Source organism: Sciurus vulgaris (assembly GCF_902686455.1).
Source record: "Sciurus vulgaris genome assembly, chromosome: 3".
NCBI lineage: Eukaryota > Metazoa > Chordata > Mammalia > Rodentia > Sciuridae > Sciurus > Sciurus vulgaris.
The window spans coordinates 37,116,600-37,131,336 of NC_136463.1; the positions used below are offsets into that span (position 1 = coordinate 37,116,600).

The window sequence follows — 14,737 nt, forward strand, 5'->3', positions numbered from 1 at the left end:
AAGACCAGCTAGCATGATACAGAAAATAATCACAGTAATTATACAGTTCAAACAAGCTTGGTGACAAAGAGAATTTGTTCACCTGCCTCCATCTCCTTTTTAAAGTTAATACTTGTAAATTTAGCTTTTCAGTTCAAGAAAAAGAGGCTGAATTTAGCTTCCTCAGCATAGGTATTTTGAAGAGGGAGCCATGGAGAGATAATCTGACCTTTGATGATACTTGCTGTTCTCCATAGCATTCTTACCTAAATTTGCTTTAACTGAATTTTTTTTTTCCTAGCCTGCCTGCCTGCCTGCCTGCCTGCCTGCCTGCCTTCCTTCCTTCCTTCCTTCCTTCCTTCCTTCCTTCCTTCCTTCCTCCCTTCCTCCCTTCCTCCCTCCCTTCCTCCCTTCTTCCCTCCCTCCCTTCCTCCCTCCCCTTCCTCCCTCCCTCCCTCCCTCCCTCCCTGGGATTGAACCAGGGACACTTAACTACTGAGTCCCATCCCAGCTCTTTTCATATTTTTTATTTAGAGATAGGGTCTTGCTAAGTTGCTGAGACTAGCCTTGAACTCAATCCTCCAGCCTCAGCCTCCCCAGCTGCTGGAATTACAGTGCTCATCACTCCCAGCCCTAACCCACATTTCCTAGAAAAATCAGAATATACTTTTATAAGTCGGTTGCAGTGATGCACTCCTGTAACCCCAGGTACTCAGGAGGCTGAGGTGAGGAGATTGCAAGCTCAAGGTCAGCCTCAACAATTTAGTGAGACCCCCATCTCAAAGTGAAGAACTGGCCACATAGCTCAGTGGTAAAAGCACCCCTGGGTTCAGTCCCTAGTATCAAAAAAATAAGATAAAATAAAATAATGGACTTTCACAAAACACTGCTGATCTTGAATGTGAATATTGCCAAGTTGTTTCATTCGTTCAGCAAGTTAAGTAAATATTTGTTGAATGCCTAGGATGTGCCAGGTTCTATTCTGGGTGCTAAGAATACAGCAATGAATAAGAACTACAAGGTCCCTTCCTCATAGTCTGTAATTTGAGGGGGATGATAATAAGCAAATAAATAAAAGCATTTAGTTTGACCTTTATTTCCTTTGTCCATAGTGGCTATTATTAAAGATTTTTTTATTAAAATATAATTCACATATTATCAGATTTGCCCTCTTAAATGGTACCATTTAGTGACTTTTGGTATATACGTAAAGTTTTTCAACCATCATCTCCATCTTTTAAATTTTTTGTAATTGTAGGTGGACAGACTGCCTTTGTTTATTTTATGTGGTGCTAAGGATTGAACCTAGTGCCTCACAGGTGTTAGGCAAGTGCTCTGCCATTGAACTACAGCCCCAGCCCCCATCATCAGTATCTTAATTCTAGAACATATCATCATTCCAAAAGGAAAACATTGTCACTCCCTATTTTCTTTTAACCTTAATTCCTGGCTGATCATTAATCTTTGTGTCTTTATGGATGTGCCTATTCTTAGATATTTCTTATAAATGGAATACAGTATATTATTTTCAGGGATGTTATTGTTTATGTTGCTCCTACTTTCCTTTTTTAAGGCTGAATAATTTTCTGTTGTATGGCTAATACTCTTGTTCGTTCAATCATCTATTGGTGAACTTTTGGGTTGTTTATACCTTTTAGCTATTATGAATAATGCTGCTGGAACCTTAAGATTTTATGAACATATTCTCATTTGGGGGGGGTATATACCTACGGTATATACATATGCTAACCCTGTGTTTAGCATTTTGAGGAGCTGCCAAACTTTTTCAGAGCAGCTGCTCCATTTTACATTCCTATCACTAACGTATAGGGGTTCCAGTTTTTCCACGTCTTACCAATATTTAAAAAAAAAAAAAAATTATGACGATTATCTTGGGTGGGAAGTGGTGTCTCATCGTGATTTTTATTTACATTTTCATTATCACTAGTGATATTAAGCCTTTTGTGTTTATTGACTGGATAAATCATCTTTGGAAAAATGTCTGTTCAAACCCATTGTCCATTTTTAATTGGCTTCTTTTCTTCTTCTTTTTTTTTTTTTTGTACTGCAGATTGAACCCAGGGGTTTTACTATTGAGCTATACTCCCTAGCCCTTTTTAAAAATTTTCAGACAGGGTTTTCTAAGTTGCTGAGGCTGGCCTTGAACTTGGAATCTTCCTGCCTCAGTCTCCCAGGTTGCTGAGATCACAGGCATACACCACTGCACCTGGTGACAGGCTAAATTTTTAATTACTGTACTTCATAATTCATTAGGCAAAATGTTTTTTATGTCTTTTTATCTTGGAAAATAATGGTACTAATATTAATAGAGAAAAGCAACTAAAAGGACACAAATAAGATTCCTCTATTAAATGTTTTTTTCTTTTTCAGACACTTGCTTCATCATTGTTTTCAGGCTTTGATGGATCATGGTGTTAAAGTTGCTTCAGTCCTGGCCTACTCATTCAGTAGACGGTGCTCTTACATAGCAGAATCAGATGCTGCAGTAAAGGAAAAAGCCATTCAGGTTGGCTTTGTTCTAGGTAAGTAATAGTAAGTAGGGAAGAGTTTTATCCTGTGATGGAACTCATAATAAAGGATTTTGCCAGGAATTTCCCAAAGACTGCATATGGAGGTTATGAGGAAAATATCAGTAGAACTAGGTGTGATTTATTAGATATTAATGCTATGTTAAGCACTACACTAGATATTTAAATGGTATCATCCTAAATCCTTATGACATTCAGTGAAGTTTTTTTTTTATGAAGTAATGATTTTTTTGTGTGGTGCTGGGGATTGAACCCAGGGCCTTGTGCTTGCAAGGCAGGCACTTTACCAACTGAGCTATCTCCCCAGCCCCAATGATATTTTTTAAAAAAACTTTTTTTGTAGTTGTAGATGGACAGTGCCTTTATTTTATTTGTTTATTTTTATGTGTTACTAAGGATGGAACCAGTGCCTCACACATACTAGGCAAGTGCTCCGCCACTGAACCACAACCTCAGCCCTGAAATAATGATATTAACAAACTTTTATGTATGAGGAAATAGATTCAGAAAAGTTGAGTAACTAGATTAAGTCACATAGCGTAGAGAGCTAAGTTTAGAATCTTGTGTCTATATGATGATTACAAAGCACATACCTTACTTTCATGTCATGCTGCTGCCAACTTCTTTGACCTGCTTACTAATTGTTGTGGCATGGGACTTAATCCTTTTGGGGCTCCATTTTTCCCTTCTCTAAAATGAAGGTTTTTGGAATTGCTTCATGGGGGTGTTATGAGGATAATGAAAACATTAATGTAAAAATGTTCTGGGGAAGTTTCGCATGTTATACATACAAAAAAATATTGTTTATTATTTGTAAAACATATGTTTTTCACAAATGCATATAGATAATGTTTCAAGCTTTGTTTAAGTTGTTGCTACCTTTCTTCTTTCCCTACTTTTTAAAGCATGTACTTTTTTTAATGACTTATTTATTTTTTATGTGGTGCTGAGGATCAAATTCAGTGCTTCACGTGTACTAGGCAAGTGGTCTTCTACTGAGTGACATCCCCAGCCCTAAAAAGTTATTTAAAAAAGAATAACTTATTCTGAAATGAGGTTGCAAAAAAAATTGCTAAGAGGCCTGAAGTTGTGACTTAGTGGTGGGGCACTTGCCTCACAGTTTGAGGCACTGGGTTTGAGTCTCAGCACCACATAAAATTAAATAAATAAAATAAAGGTATTGGGTCCATCTATAACTTTAAAAACAAAAACGAGTCTTTTGAAACATTCCTCCAGCTTCCCCAGTGATGACATCTTATGTAACTCTAGAACTATATCAAAACCCAGAAATTACTGGGTGCAGTAGAGCATACCTGTAATCCCAGCAGCTTGGGAGATTAAGACAAGAGGATCTCGAGTTCAAAGCCATCCTCTGCAACTTTGCAAGGCCCTAAGCAACTTAGCAAGACCATGTTTCTAAATAAAATATTGTAAAAGGGCTGGGGATATGGTTAAGTGCCCCAGTTTCAATACCCAGTACCAAGAAAAAAAAAATGCAGAAGTTGACATTGGCATTAAACTTTTAACTAGACTACAGACTTTATTAATTACCAACAATTTTTACATGCACTTATTAAAGAGACAATTTTTCTGTGCAATCAGTTTCATGTAAAGATTCATAACCACCTACTCTACCAGGATGCGGTATTGTTCTGTCACCACAGACTACCTTTTATTTTTATAGCTTCTTAATGTGTGCATGTTTTCTCTCTCACCTGTGTGCACACACTTTTGCCAGCAAGTTTTCAAGATCATTTCCTTCAGTCTGTAAACAGTTCTTTTGTGTTGCTCTTTCCAGTTTGCTAGAAGAACTTAAAACATTGTTTTCTGAAAAGAATCTTCAACTTTTATCCTTGAATAGGCTCATGGAACATAAATTAGAAAGGAGGATAATTTAAAGACTGTCTTTGAAAATAGAAAGTATACATCTTTATTGATGTTGATATCCCTTTAGTTCTAGATGGTAATAAAAAAATCGCTATAGAAGAAATTTATTACCAAAGAAGGTGAAAGACATGAAAGGTGATGTTCATTGAGTTTCTGTCATCTCCACATGTATGTACACCAACTTGGCCATTGTAACGAGCGAAATAGATATCTTAGAGATTGAACCAGGTCCTTGCAAACTCATAGTTATATCATTAGACTTAATTCTGAAATTATTCAGAGGATGAAGAAGGATGGTAGAGATTTTTTAAAAATAACAGCCCTTTTGAGGCTGTTAATTCTTACACAGTATAATTTACACATGTAAAGTGTACATTTCAGTGGTGTTCAGTATACTCAACAGATTTTACATAAATCTTCAATAAATCTTCAGAATAGGTTTTAGAACATTGTCATCATCCCCAAAGGAAACCTATACCCTTCAACAGCCATTCCTCATTTCCTTCCTACCCCAGTCTACTTTTTGTTTCTGTCGATTTACCTGTTCTGAACATTATTCATTTAAATAGACTCATAGAACTTATGGTCTTTGTGACAAACTTGTTTCAATTAGCATAGTGTTTTCAAGGTTCATCCTTGTTGTGGAGATAGAATTTAATATAACCGATTTTTATTAGAGCACTGAAAATGTAAAAAGGGAACTCTGGGGTATTTTTATTATGAATAATAGCAGCTCCAAAAATCAGCTACCACATAAGGGCGTGGGGAACTGAAGAAAGATGCTTTTATTGTTGTTGTTCTTCTTTTGATACTGGGGATTGAACCCAGGGGCATCCCTCCTTTTTAAAATTTTTTTAATTTTTTAAATCTAGATGCAAGGTCTTGCTGAGTTGCTGAAGGTCTTACTAAGCTGCTAAGGCTGGCCTGCAACTTGATATCCTCCTGAGTCCCAACTCACTGGGATTACAGGCATGTGCCAGCATCCTTAGCTAATTATGAAAAATTTAAAGCTTGAATAGCTGAGATGCTGCTACATTGATAACAGTGCTTCAGAACTCTGAAAAGGTGGCCTGTGTAAAGGAGTTCTAAGAACTAGCAACTGGCTAGCTGTTGCTGGTGTTACTGACAGTGTGCTGTGAAACTGGTTTTACAAGTGTTGGAAATCTGCAAGTGGAATTGACTATTGCTTACTGGAATGAACTGCCACTGCCAGAGTAAAGAAACATACTGGGTATTCCTGTTAGCAATTTGAAAAAGTGTTCCTTGCTCTTCCAGTCTTGGAGGCCCCCTCTCTAGCACTTCCTATTGGCAGAGCCCAACAGGGAGCCAGGTGGAGAAGAAGAAATGTGGTTTGTAGAATCCTTTCAGTTTCTCTGTGCCTGAAGTTTTTTTCAGCTGTTAAGTTGGGGCAATAATAGCATTTAAGTTGAAAGTGTTTGTGAAAAATTAGATGAGAAAATTCATGTGGAATGGTTATCATAATAATACAGAATAGTTTGTGCAGTGTAGTAAAATGCATCATTAAGCCATTTTTTGAGGTCAGGATCCTTCCAAAAAATGGATGGTATTTTGAAGCAATGGTGTTAGGCAATAGTATTAGGGCTATTGAAAGCCATCAAATCAGTTTCTTGCCAAAAGAATGTGATGAGCAAGCATTACCATCACTTTTATGTGTATATCATCTATGAAATACAGCTATACTAAGAAGAATAAGTTTATTAAGTTTTCTTTGCAGTAAGGCATAAGGAAGTTGAAAAGTTACATGTATACTACAAGGTGAAAATTATAGTTTTTTTAGTTTAATTAATATTCACTGTAAGCATGTTATTTTAGCTTTCAGGCAATTTACTAAATTATCTAAAATTACTTTTTCTGCAGGTGGCTTTCTTTCAGATGCAGGCTGGTACAGTGATGCTGAGAAAGTTTTTCTGTCTTGCCTTCAGTTGTGTACTCTACATGATGAGATGCTTCATTGGTTTCGTGCAGTAGAATGTTGTGTGAGGTAAGGTGGAACAGATTCTATAATTACACAACGTGAAGGTACACAGTGGCTTTTTATAGTTTTAGCTCTTCTGAGTGTGCTCCAACATCCTAGTAAGTCTCTAAGATGATATTTATATGTCATAATTTCATTAATCTAGCTTGTTTCCCATCTCAGAATATAGTGAAGCTGCTATGGATGTCTTAGCTTAGCTTTCAGTATTATGAGCCAATGTGTATCTGTATTCTTTTTGCTCTTTCATAGTTTTATTCAGCAAACATTTATTGAATGTTTATTTGCTATGAATTGTGGTAGGCAGTGGGTACTAGGAAACTCAAGAAATAAATTTTTTTCTTAATTGTTTTTTCATTTTAATTGTTTCAGTATTGGTGATTTAACTTGGTGTGGTGTGTCCTACCACCAAGTTGATGAGTTAGTTAAAACCAAACCCCTTCAGAGCTAGAATATAGATATATTCTAGATAAAGATAAAACCATGTTAAGCTAAAATTGAGGACAGTGCCTTTTTTTTTTTTTTTTAATCAGTTGGATTTCAGTCTTAAAGGATGTTTTTACCCTATTATACAGTTACCTGTGTTAGGGAAACATTTAATTCTGAAGTTAGTCTTTAGTTTGCAATCTTAGTTATAATTGCCCATATATGTGTTAGGAGTACTATATGATAAATTATAGGAGTATTTGTGTGCAGAAACTATAAAGGGATTAGTGTTTGGGTTTATAATTCGGAGTACTGATGAAAATAATCTCTCTGTCATCTTCCTTCTGCCTATTTTATCTTTGTAAGAATAGAAGATTAGACTATCCCATAGTGGTTTGGGAAGTTAGTTAAATATTTATATGTCTGTGAATTAGTTTATTTGGAATAGAAAAGCTGTTAACATTTTATTTCCTTACATGCTTGATTTTTATTCACAGAATCAGAAGATCTATTCCTCCCAGATAACCTAACTTTTCTAATTTTAAGGCTTCTGTATAAATTTTGCTTTAGCTTAACACACTAGTTTAGTTTTCTGCAGACCTGGGTTCTTTCTCTCCTTCCTGGTTTGTCATTTCTAGCAAGTAGCTCACATCTTTAGGGTTGCAAGTGGTATAGTCAGGGAGAAAGAGGAAGGATAGAAGCCAGCTAAGTCTGATTTTTCTTTCTCCTTCCTTCTTTACTTACCTGTTTCTTAAACTGGGAAGCTAGGCCATATTGTATTCTTCAACCCATGTAAGGTGTTCTAGGGAGCAAAACATTTTTAATTGTGCTTATAGCTACCTTGAATGAATTCAGGGTCTGCATTAAGAAAGAAAGGAAAGAGAATAATGAATAGGTAGTTAAAAATACAGTAAATGACATCTTTGGAACAAGCACATGGAAAATTAGAATAATGTCTGGACTAAGAAACAAAAGCATTTATAGTACGAACTTATTACCTGTATACTAAGACAAGTGAGTTTGTACTTATGAATTTGAAATTTCAGGGCTGGGGCTGTAGCTCAGTGGCAGAGTGCTTGCCTAGCATGTGTGAGGCACTGGGTTCACTCCTCAGCATCACATAAAAATAAACAAATGAAATAAAGGCATTCTGTCCATCTATAACTACCAAAAATTGTTTTTTTTAATTAAATAAAAATAAATAAAATTAAGATACTGTGTCGATCTACAACTGAAAATATTTTTTTAAAAAAGAAATTTCAAAATAAAAATTTGCTTCTATACAGCCATACCTGCTAAATCCTTAATCAATGCAGGTATATTTAATATAATTTCTATATTTGGGGAAAAAAGATGAAACTTTTCTGATTTTTTTTTTTTTTTTTTAAAGGCAGAGGGAAATTGGGGGTTTTAATTGACCATATGTTTAGTTGAATTGGAAAAGAAATGTTTTGCAGAACAGATACTAATGAAATCCTTTGGTTAATCTCATGGGCTTTGAGCCTGATGCAAGAGTAAGGGTGTGTTCCTCAGTTTAATATCACAAAGCCAGTTTCTAATACAAGGCTGGCGTTGAAACATAGAGCAAATGTCAGAGAGCCTTCTTGACTTTTCTGTAGTTAAACTTGGTGCCATTTTTTTCATTTGTTTAATTCCTTGGAAATTCTGCCTATTTTCTTTTACTCATTTTATATTTTAGTTTTTTGTTTATAAAATCAAAATTGCTATGCTATTATTCCCTTAGTATACAGGAGCAATTGACTCTAAGACCCCCATGGATACCAAAATTTGCTGATCCTTAAGTTTGTTATATAAAATGGTGTGGCATTTGCTTATAATTAGTAGGCACCTCATCCATGATGCTCCCCCCTCTGCCCCCCACCCAGCTACTGGTAATTGAACCCATGTTCAATCTATCACAGAGCCACATCCCCAAACCTTTTTATTTTAGATTTTAACTATCCTGCTAGGTGGGAAACAGTATCTTATTGTGTTTGACTTGTGTTTCCTTAATGAATGATACTGAGTATCTTCTCATATGCTTATTGGCTATTTATATATCTTCTTTGGAAAAGTGTTTATTCAAGTTCCTTGCACATTTTTTTTAAAAAGCTCATTGTTGAGTTGTACTGCTTGATACATTGTAGATACTAGACCCTTTTCTAATGTATGATTTGCAAATATTTTCAATCCTATATGTTGTCTTTTCACTAAAAAAAATATATATATATATTTTTTTTTAAAGTATATATAAAGTATTAAATATATATATTTTTTTCTTTTCCTTTCTTTTTTTTTTTTTTTTTTTTTTTTTTTTGGTGGTGCTGGGGATTGAACCCAGGGTCTTGTGCATGCAAGGCAAGCACACTACCAACTATATCCCCAGCCCTCACTTTCTTGATAATGTCTTTTGATATGCACACATTTTTGCTTTTGATGAATAGAGGTAGTTTTAGTTCTTCCCTTCTAAGCAGATGTCTTTTATTTCCTTTTCTTGTCTAATTGCTTTGGCTAAAACTCCCAGTGTAAATGTCGACTGTCACTAGTAGGACCAGGCATCTTTATCTTGTTCCTGATCATATGGGGAAAACTTCCAGTTTATCATCAAGTATGATATAACTGAGTGTTTCATAAATGCTCCTTATCATATTAAGGACTGCTACACATACCCACCAAAAAAAAAAAAAAGAAAGAAAGAAAGAAAAGAAGTGTTAGGGAGGATGAGGAGAATTTGGAAACTTTGTGCACTGTAGATGTGAATGAAAATGATATAGCTGCTTTAGAATACAGTTTGGCAGTTCCTCATAAAAGCTAAACATAGGATTACCCTATGACCCAACAATTTCCTTCCAGGATATGTGTTCAAAAGAATTGAAAGCAGAGACTTGTGTGCCACTGTTCACAAGAGCCCAAAGGTGGAAACAATCCAAATATCTGTCAACAGAGAAATAATTTTATGTGTATATATTAGTTGCTCAGCTAATTCTACATTGTGGATGAACCTTGAAATTTTTATCTTAACATAGTAAATATGTCAATGAATTATATGCCTAAAAATGGTTTATATGGAAAATGTTACATATATTTCACCACAATTTAAATTAAGTCTTTATTTGTATTATCTAATTCTCTCCTTTTGTTTTTCCCCCCAAAGTTTTTTTGTTTGTTTTTTTGGCAGTAGGGATTAAACGCATGGCCTTGCACATTCTAAGTACTCACTGTTCACTGAGTTCCACTTCCAACCTCTTATTTCTTTTTTTTTTTTATTGTAAACAAATGGGATACATGTTGTTTCTCTGTCCAACCTCTTATTTCCAAAAACTTTAACTAGGTTTTACAAAGACCCGTGTAAAAAGGTGATCCTTTTTCTTAGGTTTGCTTTCAGTGTATTTTATTTTTGTTATGTCTGTCTGATATGGATCTAAGTAGTCATCTTGCTCAGTTTTATAGTAAATACATTCATGAACTTGATAACTTCTAAAGTGTGTATATTTTCCATTTCAAACTATGAATAGTTTAACCAGTTAAATTGTAATTGTTTTTTACAGTAGCTGTTTGATGAGGTAGCTACAATTTTATGTTGTCATGAAAGTAGAATACTATGCTTCCCTAGTATCGCCACTTTTGTAGAATTTTGACAGCATGCCTTTTTCTTAAGCTAAATGTTGAGACAAAATTAGACCATCAGTTGGACTAAGTTTCTTGAATCTTGCATTCTGCTTAGTTTTAGCCCAGATGGACACACAGACCCTAAAGAGTCTCCATATGTTTAATTTGCCCTTTTGTTTCAATAGGCAACCTGCAGGGACTGGTGAAACTATCAAGCTGTGCCTTTCTGGCATAAAAATGTTAATTTCTTACCTTATCATATGCCAATTAGTAAATAATTTCCAAAATTATTAAGGGAATACTTTGCACTGAGGTGTGAACCCAAATTTTACGTCCACAAGAGAATTCTTCACTGTCTAATCACCTTTTTAAAGAAACTTTTGTTGATCCTATTAGTCTGTTGTTGTCATCTTCATAGTTATTTATTCTTAAATGAAAGTGTCATTTTATTTGGATGTTCTTCTGCCTATTATGCCACCCTTATCCCCTCTTAAAAACTAACTGGGGCTGGGGAGATAGCTCAGTCGGTAGAGTGCTTGCCTTGCAAACACAAAGCCCTGGGTTCGATCCCCAGCACCGCAAAAAAAAAAAAAAAAAAAAAAACAAAAAACAAAACTAACTGGCATATAATAGGTACCCAGTGAGTACCTCACTTATGAGAGTCTCAAAACTATCATCTGGACTACCTTTTTTTTTCTTTTTAACTGTGGTTTTACCCCTTGATTTCAGTTGACTTCCTACACATGGTTTGTTCTCCATTTTGACAGAGATCATTAAACACTACTTGGTCATGTAATTGAATTAGCAATCTGACAGTCAAGTGACAATGTTTATTAGTATATACCATGAAAAATTGTGTGTATATTAGAACATAATTTTTCCATTATGAGTAGCCTGATTAATTATTAGATGCATACCATTCTAGAGTAGCCTGATTAATTATTACATGCATTTCAGCTTTAAGTTGGAATTTGATATTATGAAAGATACTCCAGAATTTTAGATTAATCTTAGTATATTCTTTTGCTTGAGGGTTTTATTCTTTTTGAAATGAAGATAACGCTGTGGTGTTTGTTGGAGTGCTACACTATAGTATACACCACCTTATTGATTAGTCCTTTCTAATCAATAGCTTTTTCAAAGTTGTTCTGTTTTCCCTAACTGTGGAAGAAATGATAGAGAAGATTGAACTTTTCTCATTTAGGGTTATTAACCTGTTAATATTTTTGGTGTAACTAAAAAAAGAAAAACCTTAAGTTTTTTATTTGTGATACCCCTGAAGAATACTTCCCAACCTCTCCATCCTTGTTTTCTTTCTCTCTTTCTTTCTTTCTTTCTTTCTTTCTTTCTTTCTTTCTTTCTTTCTTTCTTTCTTTCTTTCTTTCTTTCGTGTGTGTTAGGGATCAAACACAGGGTCTTTCGAGTGCTAGGTTAAGTGCTCTACCACTGAGCTACATTCCTAGCCCACTTGGATTTCTTTTCTTTTTTTTCCTTTTCTTTTGTGTATGTGGGAGATATGGGGAGTTGAACCCAGGTGTGATCTACCACTGAGCTGTATTCCTAGCCATTTCATTTTATTTTTCACTAAATTGTCCAAACTAAACTTGGAATTCCTTAAACTTGGAATTCTCTTGCCTCAGCCTCTCCAGTGGCTATTTATTTTTTTGTGTAGTACTGGGGATTGAACCCAGGGCCTTGTGCTTGCAAGGCAAGCACTCTACCAACTAAGTTATATCCCCAGCCTCTATTTTATTTTTATTTTGAGAGAGTCTCACTAAGTTACCAGGGTTGGCATTAAGCCTGCAAATCCTCTTGCTTCAGAAGCATTGGAATTACAGGCTTGTGCCACTGCACCTGACATTTGGTTTTCTTTTAAATATCTTTTATGCTTTTGTTCCCTCTCAAGCTGAACATCAGAAATTTGCATTAGCCTGATATATATAAAGAAAATAGTATTGCCCTGACATAATGTTCAAGTCATCATTATAATAGAGATGTATTTATTTAGTCTTAACACTGTGCTCATGAGTTATATAGATGTACAGTCTGTTACTACTTAGACTTTAGTCTAATTTAAAGTGTTTTAGTATTCTTGAACGTCATTAAGTTGATAGATTGGTTGTACAATTACTTCATGTAAAGAGCACTATTTTCTGGCTCTGGGGATAAAGGTTAGTAACTGATACTGCTATTTTCAGTAAAATAAGCAAAAATGATTCATGAAATCAGTGGTCAAGTGTTATCCAAATATATTCTAAAAATAAGAATGAAAAGTAATGATGGGTAATAGTATATCAGGTTGATTTTTATTTTCTTCATTATTTTCCATTCCTTCCCTCATCCCTCTACCCCAGTATTGAGAATTGAACCCAGGGATGCTATAGCACTGAGAACTACATCCCCAGCCCTTTTTATTTTTATTTTGAGACAGGAGTCTCTCTAAGTTGCCTGGGCTGGCCTCGAACTTGGGATACTCCTGCCTCTGCCTCCTGAAGGAGCTGGGATTACAGGTGTGTGCCATCACACTTGGCTTTATTTTCTGGATTTCTTATATTGAAACTATTATTTTTGGATTTGAAACAAAAAAATAAATATTTTTTAGATATAGCACATGCTGAGTACACAAGCATACAAAATACATAGAGGAGCTAAGAAATCAAAATTGGATCAGGTTAATTATGTGAAGTTTTTTTGGAAGAATATGTATTGTACTTCTTTGTGGGCCTTAATTAACTGTAGTCTGGCCAATATTTTTCTGATGTTGCCTCATTTCTTTCATCTATCGTCAGTCATTTAGGTACTATATAATAATTGTAAGAGGTTATCAGGTCGTACATGCGGGAAATAACAGAAATAAAGGACAGTTATTTGTGTTTTGCAGATTGCTTCATGTACGAAATGGAAACTGCAAATACCATTTGGGTGAAGAAACATTTAAGTTAGCGCAGACATATATGGAAAAACTGTCAAAACATGGCCAGCAAGCAAACAAAGCTGCACTTTATGGGGAACTGTGTGCACTCCTGTTTGCAAAAAGTCATTATGACGAGGTAAGTGTTTCGAGGTATATGTCAGTGTAACTAGTAATTAATTGTCCATAAAATGTATAAATCAAATAATCTTATCATTTGTCTTATAAATCTCGGTTTCACATATTGTTTACTTAAAGTGATACGCATTTGTAATATTTAAAATAATATGAAAGGAGTGTTGGAGTGTTTATCAAATGGATTAAAAAAAATTTTTTTTACTTGTCGATGGACCTTTATTTATTTATTTGTATGTGGTCCTGAGAATTGAACCCAATGCCTCACATGCTAGGGAAGCACTCTACCATTGAGACACAACCCCGTCCTGTCAAATGGATTTGAAATATATATATGTACAATTTAGGGCCTTTTTTATTTTTTAATTCGACCAAATGTTTTTCTGCCTAAATCCATCTGTTAAACATCTTAGATGTTTTTGATTGGATGTATAGTTCTGGGTGAACTCTCTTAACTTGAAAGGCATTTGCTCATTAGGAAGGTAGATTTTTCTAAATATATTTTTATTGTTTTAATTGTAGATGGACAGCATGCCTTTATTTTATTTGTTTGTTTTTATGTGGTTCTAAGGATTAAACCCAGTACCTTACACGTGCAAGGCAAGCACTCCGCCACTGAGCTACAGCTCCAGCCTTGGGAAACTAATTTTTATTTACAGCTTATAGTATTGCTTTTCTCCTTCCTCTTCCTTATGAACAAGATTGCTTCATTCCTAGTTTTATACTATTAACTTAATGCTTTGGTGATAATACATAGTTGGCAGGTATCTATGTGCTTTGCTGCTTGGTTGCTTTATATATGGGAGAATATCATAATTATTTCATGCTATCAGTCATCATTTAGCTTTTATATTTTAAAATTATCCCAATCTTTATCCTATTCTATTACAAGTATATATTCCATATTTAAAGGAATATATGGGACTTTAAGGGAAATTACAATTAGCAGTGATGCCAGAAAATTCTAGAATAGTTGAAAAAGGATGTTTGTGCTTTTAATATTTTTGTAAGAATACATCAAACTGACATGCAAAAATCTAAAATCCTTATCAGCATAACTTCAATTTTTCAGGAAGTAAATGTACTTGTGATTTTTTTGATGTTGAGATTCTATGTCTGCTAAATTTGTTCTGTGGGTGGATTGTCTTACTACCCTTCGTATGCAATGAATATTCCATAGTTGTTTATCAACTTAGATGCAGGGCTTGGCACCTTTTTATAATTTTTACACACCAGAAAATAGCTCCA

General features: G+C 34.8%; 1 protein-coding gene across 2 annotated transcripts in view; it reads left to right on the forward strand.

The window, feature by feature from the left end:
* Positions 1 to 14,737, forward strand: part of APPBP2 (amyloid beta precursor protein binding protein 2) — a 55,369-nt gene that overhangs the window by 21,965 nt on the left and 18,667 nt on the right. For both annotated transcript variants that reach the window (XM_079131405.1, XM_079131404.1), the window contains exons 3-5: positions 2,371 to 2,522; positions 6,294 to 6,417; positions 13,325 to 13,493. In XM_079131405.1, coding sequence (XP_078987531.1) covers positions 2,371 to 2,522; positions 6,294 to 6,417; positions 13,325 to 13,493 — 445 coding nt within the window. The remainder of the gene's footprint in view (positions 1 to 2,370; positions 2,523 to 6,293; positions 6,418 to 13,324; positions 13,494 to 14,737) is intronic.